Source organism: Phoenix dactylifera, chromosome 9 (genome assembly GCF_051530095.1).
Source record: "Phoenix dactylifera cultivar Ajwa chromosome 9, Ajwa_hap1_PhDact_Kaust_v1.1, whole genome shotgun sequence".
NCBI classification, from domain to species: domain Eukaryota; kingdom Viridiplantae; phylum Streptophyta; class Magnoliopsida; order Arecales; family Arecaceae; genus Phoenix; species Phoenix dactylifera.
In genome coordinates, this window is record NC_143198.1 from 23,744,040 (window position 1) to 23,769,853 (window position 25,814).

The window sequence follows — 25,814 nt, forward strand, 5'->3', positions numbered from 1 at the left end:
TCCTTTTGTTTGAACGCAAACGACGAGGAGTACGGCGAGTGAAACCAACGAGATGGGTTCTGGTCACCTCACGGTGGTACGGTTTCCTCTGGAAACCACACCGCTTCTCGCTTGTGTAGGAACAAACTTGTATACGGCATCGTCACTTAATTGGGGAATCATTATTGCCGCCAGCGACCACGCCTTTGGCTCTCCTTTATGAGTTGGTTTAATGCTATTACGAATAAATTCATGTTCATGGCATCCACGCAACGTTGTACGAAACAGTGCAACTTCCATGCTAAAGTTTTGAAAACAAATAATATCAGTTATGGCGGCCAAAGAAAGTTTTTGTGATGATTTCAGCTGGAGGAGAACAGTAACCCTTGGAGCTTAGTAGGTGGTAATTGTTTTTACGTGGAAGTGATCGAGACCATCGGACCGAATCAAGAGGAGGAAAACTGCCCACGCTTTCAGTATTTAATGCGTCATGATGCGTTCGGAAGATAAACGAGCGTGACGTTAGAAGGAAGGTGACTGCACCGCAAGGGGTTGAAACGGGGCGAGAAAAGGCAGCGACGAAGCCGAGACAAAGGCGAAAACACCGTCGCGTGCCTATTTCTCATCCCCTCCGGTTTTACCAAAAAGCCCTGCTCCTTTATTTTTTCCGCTCGCTTCGATTCCTTCTGCCTCTCCCAAATCCCTCCGCAAACCCCCATCTTCCTCTCTTCGCTCTCTGTCTCCTCTCATGATTAGAAGAAGAAATCACGGCGTCTGCGCCTCTCCCCCTCTCTCTCCTCGGGAGTTTTTCTAGGGTTTGGTCTCGCCGTCCCTCGGGCTTCGTCTTCGTCTTCGTCTTCTTCTCGTCTCCATGGCGTCGTCTTCGTCGACGTCGTCGTCGGCGGCGCCTAAGATCTGCTTCAACTCCCACTGCAAGGAGCCGAAATCGGAGGGCCCTCGGAGGAAGGCGTGGCGACTTCGCTCCGGCGAGTTCGCCGACCTCTGCGACCGCTGCTCGTATGCTATCCCTCTCTCTCTCGTGCTTTTCTCCTTTTTACGTGTTTTGTTTTTCCCACGTACAAATCGTCCTACGAGTTGATTTCTGCGTTCGATCTTGTCGGGCTTTCTTGATTTGCTGTTGCTGCTTTTCCTAATGGGTTTCTGCTGTAACGGTCCACTGGAAGCATTGGGTGGTTTGTAAAATTTCGTTTCTTGATTCGTTTTTCGGTCGGTTCCGAGGTTTATCAAGGGTTTGCGGATTGTTTTATGACGTGCTCAAGTTGGAGTTCTCTTGTTACGAATAGGCTTTGATTTTTCACCGATTTGACTCTCGGTTGAAATCACTTGCTTTCTTTGTGTTCTTCTTTGTTTGCTACTGCATGTTTTTGGATCTGATTGACTTTGAAGTGAGTGAGTTTCAAAGATGTAGTATGATGCAAAAGGTGAATTTTTTCTTCTTCAACTGCCACGTGGAACGTGGAAATTTTATAGAGAATCACGTATTATGAAACGAGGACGTGAATCTGGTTCATATTCTGCTCTGCTGTTCTTCTCGTTCAGTGATTCCCCTGCAACGTTATCTCTTTTCTATTCTATGTCTGTCTTTAGTTGCGCGTATGAGAAAGGAAGCTTCTGTGAAACCTTTCACTCGGACTCTGCTGGCTGGAGGAACTGCGAGACCTGTGGAAAGGTTAGAGGATAACTTGACGTGACTCTTTTAATAAATCGTCCCGATTCTGTCAATCTGACATGTGGATGCATGGAAATTCTTATGTAATGAATATGAAACGAAGAGTGTAGGGGTGGTTATTTAAGTGATTTATGTACTAATTGGGATGCCATTTTGCAGAGGGTGCATTGCGGATGCATAGTATCAGCCTCTGCTTACGTGCTTCTTGATGCTGGAGGAATTGAGTGCTTTGCATGTGCGAGAAAATCTGTTGTAATGGTAAGCAATTAACCTGATGTCCTTCACATTATTGTAGGATTAACCCTCCAAGTCATTTTATTTGTATGCATTGAGGACATGCTGCGGCTGTTCTTCTTCAATGCCCTGATGACTACAGGAATTGTTTATACTGCATCGAACCATGTTCTAGTGACTTTAACACTAGTTAAAACTAACTAATTTATTCCTTTAGAATTTGTTAGGTCTGTAGTTACTGGCACTAACAGTATGCTGGGCCCGCCATATGAATGTATATCTACTCTTGTTTTCTGTTGACTTTATGCATCTTTTCACCCAACTCTAATGCGATCCGTTTTTTTGGTCCCCTCCATTTCTCAACCTTCAACCATTGAACCCATCCTATGGCTACTAAGTGCATATGTAAGAAACACCAAAACGTTTGCAATTTATATATTTTAGTGCATAGTTCTCATACTGAATGGCCCATCACGTTTCTTTTTTTCATTAATAGGATTGAAGTTAAAGGTCTGTCTTGATAGGACTTTGTATTCGTTGTATGTGTGTGTGAGAGAGATATAGAGAGACAGAGAGTCACAAATGATATAAATATATAGGCACATGTAACACCAGGTGACTGAACTAGATCCTAAGTTTGTGTACTCTGGGGAGTGGTGAACTCCCCATGGTCTTCATACAATTAAGACTGTTGCCATGTGGGAGGCATCTAATGTGTTTGGGTGGCCACTAGGGAGTGCTAGATTTGGGGTAATGCTTCTTACCATCAGTAAGGAAAGACTGATAGGTGAAGCTCTTTGGTGATGGTTATTGTGCAGAGGATGATGATGCTCAAAAGGTGAAGCTGCTGAGTTAGGAACGCCAGCAGACAAGAATAACTGTTTTGAGTTTGTTGTCATATTACTTCAAGAATCAGACTTGCATTCAAGTATAAATATTTGTATTTTCTAGAGTCAAGACTTATGATGACTCTGCTGTTGGATTCATGCAACATTGTTTCTGTAAGCAAATGCTCATATGTTAATTTCCCTTTAAGATAGCTTTGTCATCTTACCTGTAAAACATCTACAGTCTTTCCTTGATTAAGAAATGCTAACTACTTTTATGGTGTTTGAAAATTTTTAAATTCATCAAGCCTTCTATCAACTTTTTATGCATGATTTGACTGAATAAATCCTAATTTATCCTATTCTGTTTTTTTTTACAAATACTATTCTCCAGTCTATCTAATTTACAGTTAAATCATTTCAATGGCAGCTATCAAAATTTCTTGCATTCAATTTTAGTATTTCTTGCTGCCTTTAATCTTACTTTTGTTGGATGCTCGTGAATCCTCAGACACCTAATCAGATGTGGCCGTCTCCTTTGGTCATGCCCCCACAATTATCCAAGAGGAAAGATTTTCCTATTAAAAGCTGGAAACAAATGACCGGTCCATTTCCTGGACAGTGGCGTCAATCGCCCCATATTTGGAACACTTCTAGTATCCAGTCTGATTTGCATCAACGGTTGTCGTATGAATTTGACAGGCCAAATAACACAGAAAGAATGATTTCTGGGGGACGCAGTTCTATTACAGCACAAGAGAAGAAATTTGAAGATCTGCCTGAGAAAATAGGCTCTAGCAGCCTTAATCATGTTTCTCGAGACAGATTTGCTAATGGAAACAGTGGTCCGGATCCTGTTTCTGCATTTAGTACTTATCAAAGAGAGGAAGGAAATGCTGATGGTCTTCAGGATCCTGGCCACCTTGTCAGAGATAATGATCCTATGTCTACAAGAAAAGGAGGGATTCTAGACCCTTGTTCAACCAGCTCTGTTGATTCGCTCCCATCATCCACTTTAAAGGAAGACCCGTCGTCTCTGCTGATTGGCTTGGCTGCGCCATTTCCACCACCAAATGGTGCAAAGGATCTATCCAGGGTTTCAACGACTCAGCCACAAAGGCAAATGGCTCCTCAATCGTCGAAACAATTTTACCCACACAACGGAATTGATGGTGAACTACAAGCTCAAATGCGCAATGGAAGGCCTCGAGTGGATGCCCGAGCACGAACACAGTTACTTCCTCGTTATTGGCCTAGGATAACAGATCAAGAGCTACAACAAATATCTGGAGAGTATCCAATACCCCATCGTCATTTCATTGCATTTTTGATGTGCCGTTTTTTTAAACATTGCGTTAAACATTTCCACCCAGCTAGGGACAAGTTTATTGTTAATTTGTGACGATATTTCTGCCACCTTTCTATTTAAGGGAAGCTTATCCTTAACCTTGATTTAAGTTCAAACTCTGTCATTACTCCATTATTTGAAAAGATGTTGAGTGCTAGCGATGCTGGAAGGATTGGTCGTCTAGTGCTGCCCAAAAAATGTGCTGAAGTGAGTCTATTAAGCATTCTTTTTTGCCATCATGGTTACGAACAAAGATTTCTTACGCAGGTGCTCTTGTTCTATGTTATGATTGGATTTTGTTGGCATCATTAAAGATAACAAGCTAAATATTTTCTATATTAAATTTGATTTAACTATGATGCAGTAACTATGTTAATTTGTTATATGCCTTATTTTTCCTTCTATACTCTGGCTGTGAAGCACTTGGACTGTTTGCTTTCCATGTTACTTGTTAATGATTGATGTATGGCTGCTGTTTTATGATTTTGTTGTAATGGTGAAAAAAAGTTCTATTCATTTTACTTTCTTAATCCCTTTCTGGACACTTCTAATAAATTGTTATGCTCCTACATTGTCATTCTTAAGAATTGCCGTCCATAGCTATGTCCCGTAGATTTGGAGAAAGTGTGATAGTTTGACCATCATCATTGCCGTCCAATGTTTTGGATGTTCTTTATCTCTTTATTCTGTATTTACTATAATTCCTTTTGGCTGTTCCCTTCTTTGTTGTGGACCTTCTCCTAACTATTTGAGTCTAACTTGAGATGCGGTTTGAAACTGATCGATAGGCATTTGGACTAAGCTGCAATCCTTTGTTTATCTTTTACTCTTCAACATGATGCATATGGTTGTATGGCAAGCATGATCGAGAAAAATGGAAAAAATGATGAATATTTTAAAAGATGCAACTTTATAAGGTTACAGATCAAGAAATCATCAGCAAATGAAAACTGTAATTCTGAATTTCATATCCGAGGACTATGTTAAGGTAGACTGTATTAAGGTCAACCTTTAAAGTGGCTTATTGACTACAGCTTGTGAAGTTGGATGCCACAATTCTGCATTGCAAATTAGAGTTAACTGACATGCTAAATATAACTTTTAACTAAACCGTTGAACCTGCTATCAGAGTAGATCATTTCACATATATACACCAGTGGTCCTTTTTTAGTATATATTTTTTACATTTGTGATGCACTATGATTTGATTGAAAGGTACCAAATTTGCAGTAGCATACCAATTACCCTTCCTTTTTGACTTTTATGCTATAGCTCCATCCATTCTGTTAGATTTTTGTTTCAAATATTTTTTATAGATTTGATTGTTCAAAAATGGTAATTTGTCTTCAGTACTTCTCCATACATTTCTTGTTCGGAAGGACCTAATCGTAAAGTGTATAATAAGCCATATTGAATATGAATAAGTTCAGATCAACTCATTTTAATAATTTGCTGTCTGTACTAAAAAGAACTCTTTCCTTCTCAATTAACTATTAAACTTATGGAAATCTGTACTATCTTGTCGAATGATGCCACAAATGTTTTGATTGGCTATCATGAACAGGCATACTTCCCTACAATCTCTCAGCCAGAAGGACTCCCTTTAAAAGTTCAGGATGCCAGTGGCAAGGAGTGGGTATTTCAGTTTCGTTTCTGGCCGAATAATAACAGCAGGATGTATGTTTTGGAGGGGGTTACACCTTGTATCCAGTCAATGCAATTACAAGCAGGTGACACAGGTATCTTTCCAGCATCCGTGGAGGAATTTGGATTTGTTCTCTGAAAGTTTCAGATTTGCGTATTCTGTTCTTTCTGTAGGCATGTTTTTTCATGTTATCTCAATTGATCATTTTTATGGAACTTCTATAATCAGATTATCTTTTATTCTGGACTACAGTAGAAATAGAATAGAGAAGTAAGATACTTAAGTTGTTAATACATTCATGTCAGGCTTCATTATAGCCTTGTGGAAAGTGTTATACTGTTTTACTTTTTATCGTTTTTCATGATTTACACATGCAGTCCTGGTGGCAGGAGAAGGCTGTGTATTATGCTTATATTCTCTCCTCATATGTTTGCTCGTGTGGCAGTATAGTTAAAAATATTTTCTCAACTAAATGGTTAAATCCATGTTGATCACAGTTATTGATATTGCTTAACCATTAGTTGAATTTGTTTACAAGCTTGCACATATTTGAGAGGCACAGATGGAGACAGTTAGGAATGCCTAACCAAGTTCATTATCTTTTACCTTTTTCATGTAAGACAGTGATGCAATGGTTTCAGTTGAAACTAAGAATTTGTGTTTCTGCAGTGACATTTAGTCGGATAGATCCAGAAGGGAGGTTGGTCATGGGATTCAGAAAGGCTTCTAATGCCTCTGCTGAACAGGTTTGCGATTAAAAATTGCAAAAGATTTTAATATAAGATGTTTTCAAATAAAAGAGAATGTAATTTAGGCAGCTTTTATCCTCCTCTTATACTAGCTCTAAAAGCTTTGTGCATTGTTGGAGCAATCATATGACTTTGTTATTTATTTTTAATATGTGGTGCCTACTTATGGGTGTTATACTGGATCTTCTATGTTCATGCTTTAATGAATGGATACATATATAGAAATCTGGAGCAATGCGTTTAAAACACACTTCCAGAATTGCATCATGATGTTTAAAATTATCAAAGCACATCTTTATGTTAATGACATTCATTAGGTAATAGGGATAGCTGGAGCCATTTCTTTCTTGTTAGTCCGTTCTCTGTAATCTCCTGATTTCTTTTAAAGCCACATGTATGATATCTGAATTTGAGAAAATTTAGCTGGAACCAGTTGGTTTTAAATGATCACTTGGGTCAAAGGTGCAGTAGGTGTTCTTAAATAAAAGTTAATATATTTATTCTGTTAAAACTTTATCTTTGTTGCTTCTTTGTCTGTTTTCTATTATAAACAGGAAAATAAAAAAGAAAATATCACCTCTTTATTCACAGCTGCTTGGAAAGTGGTCAAGGAGCACACTGAAAGAACTGAAGTTTGTCTTTTACATTTTAGAAATTTTATTTTCCTTCTTCATATTTATTGCCAGGACACTCAATCAGGTAAAGCTGGCAATGGTTTCTCCACTTCTACAGAGGGTAATAGCAAAAATTCAGCAGGGGATTCCAATGCAAATCTGCTTCTTCGACCTCTTAAAGGCAGTGCAGAATCAAGGAACTCAATAAACACAGCAGATCAAGGAACCTGGTCTAAATTTGACAAATCAGGATTTATCCAAAAAGATGGGCCTGCTGCCAGATCTTTACAGGGCCCTAGTAAGAGGAAAGGTAGCACTCTTGGTTCGAAGAGTAAACGCCTTCGTATTGAAAATGAGGACTCCATGGAGTTGAAGATAACATGGGAGGAAGCTCAAGAGCTGCTCCGACCACCTCCTAATCATGTCCCTACTACCATTGTCATTGAAGGTCATGAAATTGAGGAATATGAGGTATGCTAGTTGAGGATTCTCACTTCAATCTTTTTCGTAGTTTTTGAGATGTGTGCAGGCCTTCTATCTACTAGAATGTATTCTTTTCAACTGTTATATTTTTCCTACTCGTGGGTAGTTGACAGGTGAGCCTATTTATGGGGGGTGGCTGAGCCTTTTTGTTCTTCTCAATTTACTCTTTGTTCATTTTGAATCAAGTGCATCATTGGCCAATTGATCATCCCTTATCTCTATTTTCGGGCCTATTTGTATCTTTTCTTTGTCCAGTATATATTACCATTTTAAAAAGAAAGTATCTCTGTCTTCTTTATGTTTTGTAGTTATTGCTAAACTAACTTTTGTTATTGATTTTGTTGTAAATTCTCATAAAAGTTATGCAAAATGCCAATACGCATGAGTATGTGGTAATTTTATGTCCATGCTCTCATACTATTATCTATGGAACATGGGTATAATTTTTTGAATTCACCCCAGGAGAATTACATAGCATGTTCTTGGCTGCATGTATTTGTCACTGCAGAAGATTTAATCTAATATTCTCTTCAGGTGTTTGGTGTGTTGTAATCCATTTCTAGTAAATGATTTCGTACAATCCAATCCGGTAATTATGTACAAAGCAAGAGTTCGTGGGTGCTTAATGTTAGATAGGATGGTGGTGTAGACAGGAAGGGGAGAAGGGAGGTGGCTCTGACTGATGTGTGAGTGGGGGGAGGGGGTTCATAACCGAATCAATCCAACACGTTGAACCATTTCGACCTGACGTCGGTTCCGTTTAATATGGCCAAACTGTCCGGTTCAGGTCGGTTCGTCAATCATTGGTTGAGTAATTCTAGTCTGTTTTTTTCCGAGGCCTTTATCTTATTTTGGTGCTCGAAATATTTAAGTAAAACCAGATCTTGAAATATAGCACCAAGCAAAACCAAGTGATGACTTATGATTACTTTTAGAATTGATGCACCATTTCTTTGTTGGTTTATTTACTTTTTTCTAATGCATCTTATATAAAAATCATGGAAGAGAATCCAAATTTCTGCAAGGATTGACAATAAATGCTTGGGGGCCCTACTTATGGTGTGAAACTTCCATGGGAAGCCAGGAATTGGCCCCTATATCACTTGTTTTGATTATTCCCTTTTATCAACCACCAAGTGTTGATTTTGATAATTCTACCAGAGTAGATGTCAATTCATTGATGTGGGTCATACCCTCCTGAATATCTTGGTGTCTTTATTTTTTATGTAAGTTATTATAATTTTATTTTCATAGTGCTTATGCTTCTTAGGGACTTAATAAGTTTCAGTTACTAGATATCACACATGAAGTACCTTCATTTTTCATTACTTAGAAAGCGAAGTTGCTAGGAGATATAGAACACAAGAAGCTCATATGCCACCACAATTAAGGATTTTTTTTTAATCTTTTTTAAATTCTACGTAGAAGAGGTTAAGGATGATAATTATCCCAAGAGTTGACTAGGTCGCCTCTTATGTGGCTCAGCACTATGGAGGTTGCTTGTGGGACAGCTACGAGCCTACTCCTTTTCCCTTCCGTCATGTTTTATCTTCTGATTTCCTTGGATGTATTCGTACCAGAGTTGTATGATCTATCCATCTCATCCAAAAAAAAATCACCTTGTTTGTCCACATGGGCAAGTGATCAGTTTGCCTGTTTTGTTTGTATTATATCATGCACCATTCTGTTGTTCTGGAAACTTTAGGTTTCCATTGAATGCCTTTCATGATATTTCTGTTACTTCAAGAGGTATGCAAGCTGCCTTTGATTAATGATATTGCTGATGCTTCAAGAGGTATGAAAGCTGCCTTTGATTAAGGTGATAACTTATGCTACATCTTTCTGATCGCTATTTCTATGTCAGCTATCTTGCCCACCTTTTTGCTACTGATTTCACCATGATTGTAGACCTGTTCTTTTGGGCTCCATGCTAGCTTTTGACTTCATGCCAAAGGAGTAATGGCTATCCAGCTTTACTTGTGTTGCCATTAAAGTTCTCATTAATGTGTATATTCCTTTCTGGGCTTTCCGCCTTAGTTTGGGCATTAAGTTTGAGGGATCAAGGAAGATAGGTACTCATACATAACAGGGGAATGGTGATTAAGAGATCCAATGCATGGCATATCAGTGAGAATGCATCTGAGATCTCAATCGACGCTTGATTTGAATCCCTATAGTTTCATAAGTTGTATGCTTATATTATAGGTTAATAGGTAATGAGTATCTAACTTTGATTTGGTTGTCTTTAACAGGAAGCACCAGTACTTGGAAAGCGTACATACTTTACCACAAATCAAGCTGGGTAACCTTCTCGAGCCTCTAAGCCTAGAAATTTTTTAGTTTTTCATGCTGACATTTACTCTATGTGGTTGCATTTGCTAACCTAGAAACTTTTTGAATATGAACTGACACATTTGTTTCTTGATGGCTTTAAGTTGCATGGACATGCAAATCTGATTACTGTTTATTTGGATAAGGAAGTCCCCTTTACTATCTTGGCTTATATATTAACTTTGATCACGTTATAAGTTGCTACATTGGTGATTAGGGTTTTGGAGATGGTTGAATGATTTAAAGGTGAAACCATGATTTGGTGTATTGGACTATACCACCCTGTATTAGGCATCTAATATTGGTAGCGAACTGATATTTGGTATGTGGAGCATACCAATTGTTGATGCCGTGAACTAACCCGTACCAACATTGTACTAGCATGGTACAGACATGGGTATCGAAACTGGTATAGTGAAACATGGGTGAAATTATGATTTACATGGCAAGATATATCTTTGTATGATAAACAAGATGGCAAGAACCCTAAAGATACAACATAATAAAAAAGTCCTGTCAAAATCCCCTCTGCTAAATAATTGGCTTCTCTCAAGGAAATGAGTCTCCAGCAAAACATTGTTAGTCTTATTGAAGTTGTGTTGTTGGGAAGGTGGTGTTACTAAAGGGGTCAAGGGTTGGTACATAATGAGCCATCTCTAGCATGCTTATGGTACTCTAATTATTTGTTGGGAAGACCAGACTTGAAGTGTAAAATGTAAAGGATAGTAACATTCTCTCAAATAATTAGGCAAGAGATTTTATGCATGTCAATCCTGAGAAATATATCTAGAGAGGATTACAAGTTATACAGGTCGCTGGGTGGAGAGATTTCCATTAAGCATCTTGGTAGGAGGCTTGACTAGGATCCCCATAGTGAAATAATTATTTAGTGGTGCAGGAGCAAAATGCGATCTCTTTTTGTGTGGCATGGTCCCATTTCCTTGAAGTTCTTTTGTTTAGGCATCTTATTTATTACTCGTCCCCTTTTTAGACCCATGACAAGATTATTAGTTATGATTCAATATTAGAAGACTTGTTTTAGAAGTTGAGTTTGTGGATGAGGGCATTTATGACCTAGTCATAAATTGTAGGCTGGAGGCAGAGGAGAAGCATATTTAGGCAAGGGAATTGGCAAGAAGAATGGAGCTTTGGTAGCAAAATCACTTTGGAGCTACGCCTCCTTTCCATTTCCAGCTGACACATCTAGGACAAGGTGAGATAGAGGATCAACTAGTAAATCTTTCAAGTTTTCTTCTTCAAGAATGAGGTAACAGAGAGTGGGTTGTTTTGTGGTAGTCATTTGGCTTGGGATAAGTGGAAGAACATAATAAGATACTTGAGAACTGTTTGGCACAGCCCACTTTTGAAGGTTCCTAGTCATCTTTTGCCAATCAGTAAGGGCCTGCACTTGAGATTGTTTTTAGGTGAGGATATGAAGCAATCTGATACCTTGAGAGGGAATGTTTACAATATCATAGTTGAGAATCATGCAATCTTGATACTTCTTTGAGTTTGCCTTCCCATGCCTAAGAATATTTTATGTTAGGATCTAAATTGAGATAAAAAAGAGGGCTTTTTGTGACTCTTGCCTCTACAAATATTAGTTTCTGTAACCTCTTTTTGCACCTTATAATATTTTGGAAGTCTTTCTACACTGCTTTTAGAAGCCTAGTGCTCTTTAAGTTAGATACTTTTGATTTAGGTGGTTTTGAGAGAATTCCAAGTTGTGGTTACCTCAAGGTCTGTCAGAAATGATGATTTTGTATTATGTTTGTAAACCTTCTCTTTATAATTGCTCTAGACATATCTCATTTATTGGTGTTTAAACTATAATGGGTTTTGGAAGGCATTTTGGTTTGTATCTTGACTTGGTGAAACAGACAAATTAGTTAAAGATAAGTACTGGGGAGTGAAGCAACTGCACATGATTTCTGTCATATTTACACTGATCTCATCATTAGCATTCTTTATTGTATAAATGCGAAAAAGCTAAAGGCAATTTTGGTGCTATAAGCTGATTTTGTTTCTCTAATTTCCATGAATTCAACTCGTTGTTGTTTGCCAAAAAAATATCATTGCAGCTACCCCTGAAAGTTCAATGCATTATAATTTTATGTGAGGTTGCTAGGGGCCATTAACCATCCCAAGCTATATTTCAGCTATATCCTCTACAAATATGAATAGCCACAAGACAATGTTTCTACTAAAGATTTTATCATAGACATGGTCAATGTCTCTTTTCCTTATTTCTTTGGGGTTTCTCATCATTTGGCCTTACAAACTAACTACTTGACACCATGCTTCACTTCCTTATCCAGGAGCAAGCATCAATAGTGACAGCACTACCCATGCAAGCATGTGCAGAAATACACCTATCAACCTTCTCCTTGTATGTTTATTCTATGCATTAGATGAATCTCTGTATATGATGATGTATCTTACTTTCACTCTGGCCTATGCCTAAGAGAAACAAAGTTCCCTATATACCTTGTTATTTTTCCTCTGCATCCAGACTGATACAAAGTCTTGGGGGAATCTAGAAGGATTGCTCCCTTGTTGCATGACCTTAAATTGCAACTGTAGTAAGATAGATATCCATACCCCCAACCAGCCTTCTAGCTTTCGTGCCATACTCCTCTCTTGTCTAAAGTTGCTCCGGTAGGAAGTCAAAAATTAGTTTTTAGAGGTTCGACCCTAGTTGGCAGCAGATCTGAAAACATACTCAGTCCTTCTAAGGGGATTTTTTTTTTTAATTTTTATGCTCCATAGATGGACCTTTTTTAATGGGAAAAAAAGGCTTGATTGATGACAACAACGATGATATGATTGTTGCCACCAAAATCCAGCCCGATTGCTAGGCACTGGGCTGACGAGCTTGGCAAATGCTAATGAGGTTGGTGGAGATGCTGACTGAATCGACAAGGTTGGTCCTCGCTCCTGTCTGGCCTCTTAGCTGAAGAGGGTGATCTGGTTGGTGGTGGTTGTGTTTGGAGGACTCTGATGCCAACTGTCCAATCTGAAACAAGAAAGAGAAGTCCACTTGCCGGAGTTTGTCCAATGGGGGACCCTCCTATTCCTAAGTCAGGTAGGAATTTGAGAGAAATAATGGAGATCCAAGAGTGGCAAAGTGGGTCAAGAGAATGTATCTGGAGGTCCCCCCCGAGCGTAGTTTATATAGGCGAGGGTCAGCATCCATTACCAAGTAAGGCAGATGCATGCCCTAATTGCTTGGTAACAACTCGAGCACCATGCTAGCGCATTATGCCTGCACGTTGTGCCTACATGTTGTGCACGTGGAGATTAACTGTACATGATCGTGGGCTGAGCTGTAATGGCCGCTAGTTGGAGGGGATTTGAATATTTTTTTGCCCTCATAATGCAAGCCATGCGGCAAACTCCTATTGTTCATCCTGCTGCATCAGTTAGGGTCGGTTCTGAGGCATATCAATGATGATGATATTTGATAAACATAAGGATGATTGTGTTCAAGGTGAATAGCCCTTTTTGCATTATTTTATAGTCATACTTAACTGCTTGCACTCCATGTTACCTAGATACTTGCATCTGGCTCCAAAAATCCATGTTGGACACATCCATGTCGGATACTTATCAGACACTTGTTTTATGGTTGTCACTTTTAAAGATTGGTGGAGAGTTGAACTCTTCTAGCAATGAGTTTGACCGTCCATTTTCATGTTAGAAGCGAGTATTCTTTTTTTTAGTGATTAGCCGGGGATGTAGGCGTTGAAATAACTCTGAAAAATGTTATTTTTCTTATATTCTTAATTGGAAAGCTTGAGTGAGAAAATGTATATTGAAGGACCTTAACAAATAATATCTTCTTAATATGTATTTTTAATGTTTAAACAAAGAATATAAAACAGATAATATATATTTCAGGTATATCTATAATTTATCCTACATATCTCTGTATATCCTTTTTTCGCTTTTACCAAGTTGGACATTTGGATACACGGCTGAATTCAATTCTCATATCTATGTCCATGCAATGCTACTTGCACTATGCAACAAACTACAATAAATTTTTAGATTTAGTGAATTCTGCTCTTTGAATTTACAGACTTATGTGATATGTCCTTTTTTGTTTAATTAGAATTTAAAAGTAACAGAGGATAGCAAGTGTATTTGTAATTGCATTGTAGCAGTCGTTCTGCATTCTCCCACTATAAAATGCTACTATATTGATGTTATTGTGCTATTCCTTTTGTAGATGAGAGAGGAAGATATTTTACTTAGCTATCAATGACATAATTATTTAATAAGAAAACCACTTCTCTTGCAAAGGGATGCTTGATCCACATTTTCGGTGTTTTTTGATCTACATGCTGCAAAATTGCTCTTGTTATCATTTCATGACCAATTAGGGCAGTATTTATGCACTTATATTTCTGCTAATTAAATGCAAATATCATGCTTTGCCACAACCAGTGATAATTATCAATGGGCTCAGTGCGAGGATTGTTCTAAGTGGCGCAAACTGCCTGTTGATGCACTTCTGCCTTTCAGATGGACCTGTTCCGATAACAAGTGGGATCCTGACAGGTGATATGGAATTCTTTCAGCTCTCAAACAAGAGTGTTACTGACAATGTCCATTCCAATGTATACATAACAAGTTGGCATTCTATTGTTTGCAACTGTTAAATGCATCCAAACATGGATTAGTGAATTAAAGTATTATATTTCCCTGTGGTTTAATATCTAATATAGGCTGTATTTGTGGAGTAATTATTACGAAGAGTTTGCATGGTTATCTATGCAACACCAGATGATTCATTATTTGCTTCTATTTACAAGTCAATCACCAACAGGCACTGGATTGTGTTACTTTTCTTTTGCATTTAATTCGCGATTGAGTGTGGTATAAGGGCAGTGGTGATTTACTTTAGAAAAAAGCTGATCATAGATCATTAGCTTCCACATAAGTTCTTCCATGACCTATTTTTATAAGATGGTAATTTGGTGTTGTATATGCTTGCAAGCAAGAGAGAAGAGACAGGATAACTTTTTTCTGTGAAGAAAGTTCCCATTTAGTTACATTATTTTCGTCTAAAAAATGACAAGCATATTTTTCTTTAACGATATTTGACTATAATGTCAAGGTTTTCTTAACATTACTAACTGAACGCTGGTTGTGTATGCCACATATTGATGCATGGAACTGCACCTGTCCATACTGTGAGAAGCAAAAGGTTGGATCCTATGTTCTATATGGGCTGATTTGGAGAAGGGATTCACTCTGTCAAATCTACCTTGAGGAGGGATAAACAAAAAGATTTTGCAGTGCCTATTAAGTAATTTTTTGTTATTTCTTGCAGTGCAAACTCTATTGAAACTACTTATAGGGATTTCAAATCTGTTACACCCAATTTGATCTTGACCATTGATTAACTTTAATGAAAGTCTAGTTATCTACAGAGAGGAATACTCCTTTTAGCATGCGCAATAGACTCATGAAATACATCATTCTAAATTCCAGGATGCATACCATAGACAGTGAGGAAATCTCTTTAAATACTACTATATGTTTTTATGCGTTTTGTCTGCAGTTTACTTTTGCTCTAAATTATATTTCCTCTCTCTTCTTTTACAGGTCTTCATGTTCATCTGCACAAGAATTAAGTCTGGATCAACTAGCGGATTTGATTCCTATTAAAACTGGTATGGAGAGCTTTAGTCTGACAAGTTCTTGGCCATGCTAGTATCTCTTGTTTTAATGCATGCATAAACTATATGCTTATTATTCACTGCAAGGTTTGCAAACAACTGGCTCAGAGAGGGCGGTTTTTTTTTGTGTGTGTTGGGGTGGGGGGGTGGGGGGTGGGGTTGGGAAGATTTAGCTACGACACCCAAATTATCTAAATGCTTTCATTTATTCACATCACTTCAAAGAGAAAGAGCATTCTTGTAATTCAACCAAGGCATTACGTGCACCAGAAGTGTCCATATCATGAGCTAATGATGACATATTTGATGCCCTGGTTAAGTACAAAAATACCGTCATCCCTTTTGATTGCATGGGAATGAAGGTAGGATAATGAGGTAATTTATGGGGGTTGCGTAAGCCTCTTTTATGATCCCTGTTTGTATTGTAAGCCTAACTGATATATACAGACGCATACACATAAACACATTTAAATGTATTATAGCCTGTTGTTGCCTAGTTCTGCAGAAGATTGTCCGTTCTTGATGCATACAGGTTTCCAGGGAACGCAGTACCTCCAAAATTTATTACATACTTAGAAATGCTGAAAAATAAACAACTTTGATGTTTTAAAGATTCAAAGAAGTTTGAATTTTTAGACCTCCTTTCTTTCCTTTCCTTTCCTTTTCTTTCATTTTTTTTGTGAGAGATATTGTGTGTTTGCCACCACCCCAAGTTCAACTCAAAACCTGTTTGCCAAGGAGAGGGGTGCCAACCAGCTGAAATAAGTCTGTTTGGCATGCCATATTTTTGATCTAATCATTGGCCTTTAATTTATTTTGGTGATTCGCAGGTGCTCCTAAGAGGTCCAAGGTTAAAGTAGAAGCTGACAACATCGAAGTTTCGGACGGGCTTGACACCCTTGCTAACCTTGCTATTCTTGGTGAGGGAGAAGCCATACCCACTTCCTCTCAACCTACGACGAAGCATCCACGCCACCGGCCTGGTTGTACCTGCATCGTATGCATCCAGCCACCAAGCGGCAAGGGCCCCAAGCACAAGCAGACATGCACATGCAATGTGTGTCTCACTGTCAAACGTCGTTTCAGAACGCTCATGCTAAGACGTGAGAAGCGTCAGTCCGAGAGGGAAGCTGAGACCGCTCGCAAACAGCAGCAGCACATCCAATCACCAGACACGTTGCCTACCTTGGGGAATGATCCATCATCAGCTGGTCCTAGCATCAAGAGTTCTCCTCAGAAAGTTGTGGTGAGTGATGATGGGGTGGTTGAGGAGGGATCTGAGCATACGAAAACGTCACCTTCTCCTTTGAAGGCCCAGATTGATTTGAACATTCAGCCGGAGCGGGAGGAAGAACCATCGCCAAAATCAGATGCTGGTGGGATGATGAGGCTCCTAAGAGATGCTGCATCTTAGTCCTTTTTATGATAGTTGAAATAGGAGAGGTTAGTGAGCTTGGTCAGAATGGAAGGTAATATGACTTGGATCATGGCGCAGTGTAAACTTGATGGTGGCCCTCACAATCTGGACCACAGGTTCCGGATTCATGCTTTTTTACTAACTGGGCACTGGTGAAAAGATAAGTAGGCGCCCTTCATTTTTTTTGAGCGGGCGTTGCTTATCAAATCTCACCATTATTCTGCTCATCAAAGCCATTGCCACCATAGCTTTGTTCAAACCATCCTCCAATTCAGGCCAAAGAGCCATGTGTGTATATGTTAAGCTCTATAAGTTGGTCAGGACGCTGATCCTGAGACATACATTTTCTTTTCCCTCATTTTGTGGTTTCTTGTCTTGACAGCAGAGGAATATGATTAGCTAATTCGAGAAGTTCTTTTCCTCAGCCTGCAAGGTTGATGGTAACTCCAGATGCCAGTTCGCAGATAGAAATGGAATTTGTAACAATGAGGGATGAGTTACCCGATGGGTGTTTACAGTGCTCATAGGTGAACCTTACAAGGATTGTAGCCTTGCAACATTGTTGTCTCCTTTTTATTGACTTTATTATGTGCAAGTATTTTGTGTATTTACATTAGCCTTTGATCTGTGTATGTAATGGATCTTGGTAACAGCCACAGGTGCCAGTGCCGTTAAGGTAAGAAATACATGACCCGGTTCATCAGATGGATTGTATTCTATTTAATGATTAGGTTTGCATCAAATGTGTGGCCCTGAGCTAGGGGAAATATTTATGCTTTCAAAGAAAGCGGTAAGAGGCAAGCGTAGAGCAGTGGGTGCTGTTATTTGTATATGAAGTATCAGTTGGGTGGCTCAAAGCCGGTGTTGGTATTGTTTCACTTTGTGAATGCTGACTGCTACACACAGTGCTTGACTTCCCTGTAACAATTGTCAACTTTTTTGTTTTTAACTTTTATTGTTGTAAAAAAATTTGGGTGTGATACTACGAACTGAAACTATAATGGACATAGATTAGCCAGCCATTCTCTGGGATTATATTCATAAAGGTTATGGAAAATAGATACATGAATTGATTTAGATTTAGGATGCGTTAATAGCTTTATTAATTCAAATAAATGCGCTGGCAGCAAACCATAAAAGGTATTTATAACTTTGCAACTGTTGCTTTGATAAATCATCATTTCATACATTGGCAGGGTGGCCATGAATGCGTTGCAAGAGGATTCAAGATCAAAGTGGAGCTGCCTCTCCCTGACCTTGACTCTCCCCTCGAAGTCCAGCGGCAGGATCATGTTGTGCTTGAGGGAGTCCATGGCGGTGATGAAGTGCTGGACGCACTCGGCGGCGGAGGGGGCGCGGTGCTCGATGGCGGGGACGCCGGAGACGAGGAGGCGGTTGAGGGCGGCGTGGCGGTCCATCTTGTAGGCGTCGGCAAAGTGGTCGATGGAGGGGACCGCGTCACGAAGGGAGAAGGAGAGGGTCTTAAGCTGGACGATAAGCTGGAGCACTCCAGCTTCTCCGTCGTCTTGATGATGGCGTAGAGATCCGCGAAGCTGTCAAGCATCTCGCGTTCCCGCTAGGGCTGTTAACGAGCCGAGCCGAGCCCGAGCCTCCTCGGGCTCGGCTCGGCTCGTTTCACAAAAGTCTAGGCTCGGGCTCGGGCTCGGGCTCGGTACCGAGCCCTGTATTAGGCTCGGGCTCGAGCTCGCTGAGCACAGCCCGGCTCGGGCTCGGGCTCGTAAAGCTCGTTTGCCCGAGCCCGAGCGCAAGACCGAGCCTCAGCCCTCCCCATCTCCGACTCCAAGCTCGGTTCGTCTTATGAGAGAAGAACGAAGGAAGGAAGGAAAGAAAGAAAAGAAGAAGAAGAGAAGAAGGAAGGAAAGAAAGAAAGGTAAAAAAAAAAAAAAAGTGGAACTAGGTAGTATTAGAAGATCTACGGTGGAGGATGAAAAAAAAAAAGAAGAAGAAGAAGAAAGCAAGGGGTGGTGCCGTGGTGGGTGGGGCGGTAATAGGTATGTATGTACCTGCGGTAAGAGACGGGGACGATGCCGGCATGGTACTGGGCGATCTTGAGGAACATGGGCATGGCGAGGTCGAAGTGGGGGCGGGGAGGGTTGCAGCAGCTGCCATTGTCGAAGGGGAGGGCGTAGTTGGGGGGGGGGGGGGGGGGGGGGGCAAAAGTTGGTGGCAGTGATGAGGATGGAGGGGCTCCCCGGCGCACTTGATCTCGAAGCACACCCCACAGCTCAGCCCGTCGTCAAACAGCGCCGTGCTCAGGGCTGCCGTCTCCACCCCGTAGGCTGTACCCCTGGCTGTACAGATTCCCATACCCACCGTGCTTCTCCTCCCCTCCTATGTCGCCGGTGGAGGAGTCGGCAGAGAGAAGAAAAGAAGGGGAGAAACGGAGAAGAAAGAGGGGCTGGAAGGTTCTGGAGAAACCCAGAAGAGAGGAGAGGAAAAGAAAAAGAAAGAGGAGGAGGAGGGAATGGGTTAACGAATTGGGTTTGGGTTAACGGGTTGAGTCCAAACTTGAACTAATTCAATCTGATTTTAAGAAATTAAATGGAATTGGACTGAACCCTCATTTGGGCTCGTTTGGGCTCGTGAGCTGCTCGGGCTCGAGCTTGGGCTCGGGCTCGGATTTAAACGGGCCTCTTTTTGGGCTCGGGCTCGGGCTCGTTTGACTAACGAGCCGAGCTCGAGCCGGGCTTTTACCGAGCCGGGCCCGAGCCGAGCCCGAGCAGCTCGGCCTGTTAACAGCCCTAGTTCCCGCTTGTCGTTCCAAAGGTTCACCTCCATCGCGGCGGTGGCGGCAGCGATCATGGGCGGACAGACCGCTCCGATGAGGATGATGGTTTGGAGGGGTTGGAAGGGTTCTGTTTTCGGAACGGTGCGCTCTCTTTCGAACGGAACGGTGGGGCTACAATTAGACAGCCTTAAGGTTTAAGCGCCCCAAGGAATCTCCCGGACGGCGAAGCAACAAGGAGGAAGAAGCCGAGGAGGTGAGAGGAAGCTAGGATGGAAGAGAGGAGGTGGTTGGACTTAGGGTTGAGTTCCAGCGAAACCTAATGGGTCCGGGTTTGCCTTGTTGCTTTGGATATTCGATGAGTTAGAATAAGACGTGGTTTGGGAAAACTGTTGGCAGTAGAGCTTTTACAAGTAGAGCTGTTGGAAGTAGAGTTTTCTGAATTAGAGCTTTTATAAAAAGTTGTTTGCCGTTTCGTAACTATATTTTTAAAGTACTGTGGTACTTTAACATGTGTTTGGTAAACAAACTGAGAAAGTATTTTGTGATATTACTAGTATTATACAATAGAGTATAATAAAATATAATATATTAGTGTAAATACGATAAAATATGATATGTTAGTGTAAAATATAATATATTAGTGTAAATACAATATTTATAGTATAATACAATAGTAAATATATAAAATATTATAATTATTAGAATAAATTAATTTTTTACCCTTCTGATGATCATTTATCTCTCTAACAAATTTTCTAGCTAGACGATAAAATTAGTTAAATAATTACTAATATTTTTATTTATTTATTTATTTATTTAGATCAGATTATTTGCCACCCACTCATTATTTTTCTTTTTATTTATTTTTTATTTAGTTATTTATTATTTTATTTCATTGAAATCTATTTATTTATTATCTTATTTATTTATTTACATATTTATGTGTTTATTTATTTATTTATTTTTTTATTTTTTTTATTTTCTTTCCTTTTCTTTTTTTTCTTCTCTTTTTTTTTCCTTTTCTTCTTTTTTTCTTTTCTTTTTTCTTCTCTTCTTCTCCTTCCTTCATCTCTCCCTTTCTTCTCCTTCCGCGAGACCGGCGGTGCCAGAAAGGGGTCGGGTCGTGGCGGCTGCGGGAGGGGGCCCGGGAGGTGGCAGCCACGGGAGGGGGCCTGGGAGAGGACCGCCATGGGGGGCTTCGCTATGGCTCGCCTCCCCGGTCCCACGGGCTGGCGGAGGCCCAGCCACCCCACGGCCGAGGTCGGACGCTCCACGGGCCGGCCGGGCACCACGGGTGGCGTCGCGACGACCTGCGGATGGGTCGCCAGTCATGGGTGGTGGCTAGCGTGATGGCTGCCACCGTGGCTGCCTCCCAAAACAAAAAAAAAAGAAAAAAAAGAAAGTGGGGCGGCGGTGTTGAGAGGAAGAAGAAGAATAGAAGATAGAGAGGGAGAGGGAGAGGGAGGGGAATGGGTGAGAGAGAAAGAGGCGGATAGAGGGTTTTGGGAGAAAAAAGAACTTTTAAATGAGGATATTTTGGTCAAAAAAACTTTCCAACAAAGCTCAAAACAGCTTTTTCGGAAAACTCCAAAATGGAGCTTCTCTCAAAAAGCTGTTTTTAGCTTTCTGAAAAATCTAAAACAGCTTTCTGAAATTTTTACTAAACATCCTTTTTTATCTAACAATATTTTTAGAGGGCCAGAAAGTGCTTTTTGAACCTTCAAAAGCTCCCCCAAACGGGGCCTAAGGAATTGGGCATCTACAAGAAATCTCGATCTAGCCTTTTTGTGACATTTGGCAAATCCAAGAGACCATTGTAACAATTATAATGTTGGGGGAGGGATTTCCTCTACCGTTCCTTATGCGTTATTGGAAACCCATCAAATATGGCCTTCTTGCTCTTTCCGGGATATGGTGGGAACATGGGGTAAATGTGTTCAGATTTAGCTATGCCTGATAAGAGTCATGACTTAAGACCTATTTGCTTGCTACATAGTATGTTCAAAATATTGCCAAAGGTTCTCGCAACAAACATTAACTCCGTGGCTTCCAAATTTGTTTAATGACAGGCAATCGGCAATTGGCTTTTATCGGATGTATTGAAGGGTTTCTTGGATGTTTGTAAGAGGGACAGGTTAATGGAATTATTATTAAAATATTGATAAAATTACTTAAACATTCGTTTAACTTCTCAAGTTTAAGATATTTTAAAGTATTCCTTCAAGTTAGTAAAGTAGTTGGTCCTACCATCCATCTTTCTTAGGTTTAGTAAAATTTTTAAGACTCAAATACCTTTGCAAGAAGTGGTTTAAATAGAGAGGATAGATAAAAAGGGATGGAGAGAAGGAATGAGGATGGCAATAGAATTTAGGAAAAAAAAGGAGGTGTTGGAAGAGGTGGTGGGAGTGGATGGAGTTTGAGATCAAGTTAGATGAAGAGAAAGCTACGAGGGCAATGACAGATTTAGATAGAAGGAGGTGGTGTTGAAAGAGAAGATGGTGGGAGTGGCTAGGTGAGGCTCAAGATTAGGTTAGATGGCGGTAAGGATGAGGACAAAATGGAGTTTAAAGAGGAGAAGGAGAGTGTGTTGGAAGAGAAGGAAACCCAAGCCCCTCCGGAGCCCCACCTGCTCTAAAAAAAAAAAGAAGAGAAGGAGATGGTGGGAGAGGAGGTATTGGAAGAGGAGGAGATGGTGAAATTTGATAGGGCTCGGGATCAAGTTAGATAAGGACAGCGGCATAATTTAGAGGGAGGGAAGAGGAGGTGAAGAGAAGGAGATGGTGAGAATGATGAGGGATAAGAAAAGAAGAAAAGAAGATTTTTTTTAATAAATAAGTCATTTCCATCAAGGCAAAATTATTCTTCATGACGATGCCTTCGCAATATTAAATATCAAATAGAGTTTTAGAACATATTGAACTATTTAGCTAACTTTAGAAATCACATCTAGCATTTTGTAAATTTTGAGAGGTACAATATGAAACTGACCAGAATATTTAAATAACTTTCTAAATTATTTTGTTGGGTATTTTTTTTCTTATTATAGAACAGAGAGGCTTGTAAACAAGTGGAGAGTGGGGGAGATCCTTGGTTACTTCCAATTTGGTGGGAATGTTAGTGAATGCATGGGATTTCGAGACGATAGATACAGTGTCGCCCGCAGTCTCCATTGTTCATTCGTGTGATGGAACCTACAATTTCTATACCGCATCCTGTGGTTCAGATAGGCGGATGAGAATCAATTATTGGCTTTAAAGTACATTTTGTTAACCCAAGTAAAAGTTTCTCAGTAGGATTAGGCATCTGAGCTCGAGCTGGTCAGAAGCAAGGGATGCAAACTCGGAACCTTATAGTTCAAATTAATATCTTAGTTCGCTTCTCAGTGATAAAAGATGGGTAAACACTTCGTAACTTTCTTTTTTTTTTCCGCTATGGTAGATTTATCATACAATGCGTGTACGAATACACCGAATAAAATTAAAAAACACTTGCAACTTGGATGGAGAAATTCCAACCTATGGGAGATAAATTGACATTGGTGAACAACTCTACCAACATACTTTGTTAAGAGAATTGATGTGACCCGGAGAGCTTTCCTTTTGGAAAGGGGAAGAAAAGTGAAAGGCTTCTCCTGCTTGCTTGACTGGAGACATGTCAGCAAATCAAAGGAAAAAGTAGTAGAGGAGCGGCTATAGTTAATAATAGATATGGGAGAGGAGAAGGGAATCTCAGAGACTTGGACCATACAAGTTTACAACAATCCTAAGAGCACTATATATATTTATATATTGAAAACCAAAATTTAGAAAATAAAAATCTAATACATCAAAAATGATTAAAAATAAAACAAGCATCACAAATCACACACCTTCTTCTGTACTTCAGTTCTTCCCCCCCAATCCCAAAAAAAAAAGAAGGTAAACAAACCTCTCTTCTACTTTATCATTTTTTCTACTTATTTTCAAGTTATTAACAACAACTCAACGGTTTGCCCTCCTCCACCTCATTGCTTTAATGGCTGCCGCGGTTGATCATTTCCAAGTAGTGGTTGAACGACTCCTGCCGCTGGAGCCTCATCTCCTCGTTGAACTTCTTTATGAACGCTTCCACCCGTCGGTTGAGATCGTCCTGCCCCAGCGACGGCTCCTTCCTCAGTCGCCCTCTCGACGACGACGACGACGACGGCGACGGAGAGGAGTCGTTGAAGGTCTCGGACTTGCGCATCAGCGGGGCCGGGGACTGCTCGTCGCGGGCGGAGCGGCCGTGGGTTTCCCACGTGTCCGACTTCTTGAGGTGGCGGGCCAGCGGGACGGGCCGGCCATCCGTGATTGTCCTCCACGTGCTCTCCAGCGTCTCGCCCCGCTTCGCCCTCGCCACCCGCAGCGCCTTCCCTGCGAGAATCACCATTTTACCATCGCCGTTAGTAACGCCGTTGTCACGCCGTTTTTTTAATTAATCAAGCCATTTAAGTGACTGATGGTCGGTTCGGCGTTCCAAAAAAAAAAAAAAAAAAAAAAACTAGGAACAAAACTGAAAGGATATTGGCTAATTTTTTTATTTTGGATATGGTACCTTCGGGGCTGGGCTTCACGTTCTTCCGGTGACCGAACCTGACGGAAAACAGCGGTTTCTCCGTCACGGCTAAATAGTCCGTTGCCGTCGCCGTCTCCCTCGACTCCCTCCGCTGCGGTGACCAGCTCGACCTCGATATCACAAACTCTTCCTCACCCTCCGCCTCCTCCGCCGCCGCTGCCACTTCCAAACCAACCACCTCCTCTCCTTCGTACTCCGCTGGCGCGACGAACTCCGGCTCCGGCTGCACGTCCTCTGCGATCTTCGCCGCGTACTCCTCCGCCGGAGGCATGTACTCCGGCAACTGGGTCAAGGTTGGATTCGCCATCGACGGCGCGGATCGCGCCGGATCCTGGCCCTCCGGTGCAGGTTTCTGGAAGCGGGAGGAGGCGGCGATGGAGAGGATGATGCCGTTGATGACGAAGTAGAGGTAGGGCGGGGTGAGCCAGGAGAGCAGGAAGCCGTACATCCGGGGGACTTCGGAGGCCAGGAACCCTAGGATCGATGCTCCCCGGAGGTGGAGCATCAGGGCCGCCGATAGTACCACGACCGAGGCCACCATGGCCTTGAGAGAGAAGACCCACGTGCTGCTGCTCGATTTCCGGTAACCCATCGTCTCCATCTGTTTCAACCTGCGAGAGATTACAGCCGTCCGATTCCCTTCTCCCTCCTCCCTCTTCCCTCCTCTCTCCTCTCTCTGTGCGTGTGTGGCTATTTGGTGTGGCGGAGGCTTTTCGAGGAGGAGAGGAGCGGGGGAGGTGGCGATATATATAGATGGCGTTTGGGAGATGGGGGGGAGGAGATGGGAGATCTAAGCCGTCGGATTTGAATAGATCAGCGAATTCTCGACACGCTCACCGCTGTCGCCTGTCGGCGGGTGTACCATCATTATCCTTTCAGTGAGGCGATCATAAACTTGCAAGAAAATTTCCAGATCCTTCTATTCCGAATATGCCCTCGATTCGATTAGAGCTACCCTTATCGTTACCACAAAAAATAGTACGATTCGTCGAGCGGACGGCCTGGATTTCTCTTGCTGTTGCCTTTGGTTACTCGACGGCCAGTAAAGGCTATTTCTGGAAGACCAGGCTATAATAAATTGCAAAGTTAAAAAGTTCTCTCGTTTCGTTTTCTGTGGAGATTCAAAAGTCCTGAATTACCCTTCTCCCGTATTCGATACTCATGGACTTGATGAGGACCAGTCCATTAATTGGACGAACAAGATCATTCCTTTGGTGGTGTTTGTATTAAATATGTTCTTTACGGATCAGGGTAGGGCTGTCTTTGGCCTTCAGTAGAATTTGATTTTGGCGTTTTTTTTTTTCTGAAGGAGATGAGAGCTCAAGGGTGCTCCCCAACGGTCAAAAATCGTACCGTTAACTACGGTAGGGGTGGCAGGATCCCCAAGGGGCCATCCCCATGCCATGGAGGGTATCTCTTCTCCTGTACTCCGCCATAACTTGGCCCGCAAGTCCGGAGGGACCAGGCA

General features: G+C 41.1%; 2 protein-coding genes and 1 pseudogene across 2 annotated transcripts; 1 reads left to right on the plus strand and 2 right to left on the minus strand.

The window, feature by feature from the left end:
- The first annotated feature begins 332 nt into the window (after positions 1-332).
- LOC103714774 (B3 domain-containing protein Os07g0563300-like) lies at positions 333-17,611 on the plus strand. Its single transcript, XM_039131771.3, has 12 exons — positions 333-996; positions 1,588-1,669; positions 1,829-1,927; positions 3,242-4,023; positions 4,189-4,285; positions 5,643-5,817; positions 6,393-6,469; positions 7,159-7,557; positions 9,822-9,871; positions 14,350-14,463; positions 15,514-15,581; positions 16,418-17,611. The coding sequence occupies exons 1-12, from the start codon at positions 851-853 to the stop codon at positions 16,999-17,001; spliced, it is 2,673 nt and encodes an 890-aa protein (XP_038987699.3). The 5' UTR covers positions 333-850; the 3' UTR covers positions 17,002-17,611.
- A 388-nt stretch (positions 17,612-17,999) lies between these two features.
- LOC149752897 (vacuolar protein sorting-associated protein 28 homolog 1 pseudogene) lies at positions 18,000-19,803 on the minus strand (annotated as a pseudogene).
- A 3,700-nt stretch (positions 19,804-23,503) lies between these two features.
- LOC103697522 (uncharacterized) lies at positions 23,504-25,075 on the minus strand. Its single transcript, XM_008779394.6, has 2 exons — positions 24,326-25,075; positions 23,504-24,144 (listed from the first exon to the last, which is right to left on the minus strand). The coding sequence occupies exons 1-2, from the start codon at positions 24,945-24,947 to the stop codon at positions 23,765-23,767; spliced, it is 1,002 nt and encodes a 333-aa protein (XP_008777616.4). The 5' UTR covers positions 24,948-25,075; the 3' UTR covers positions 23,504-23,764.
- Between the last annotated feature and the right edge of the window lie 739 nt (positions 25,076-25,814).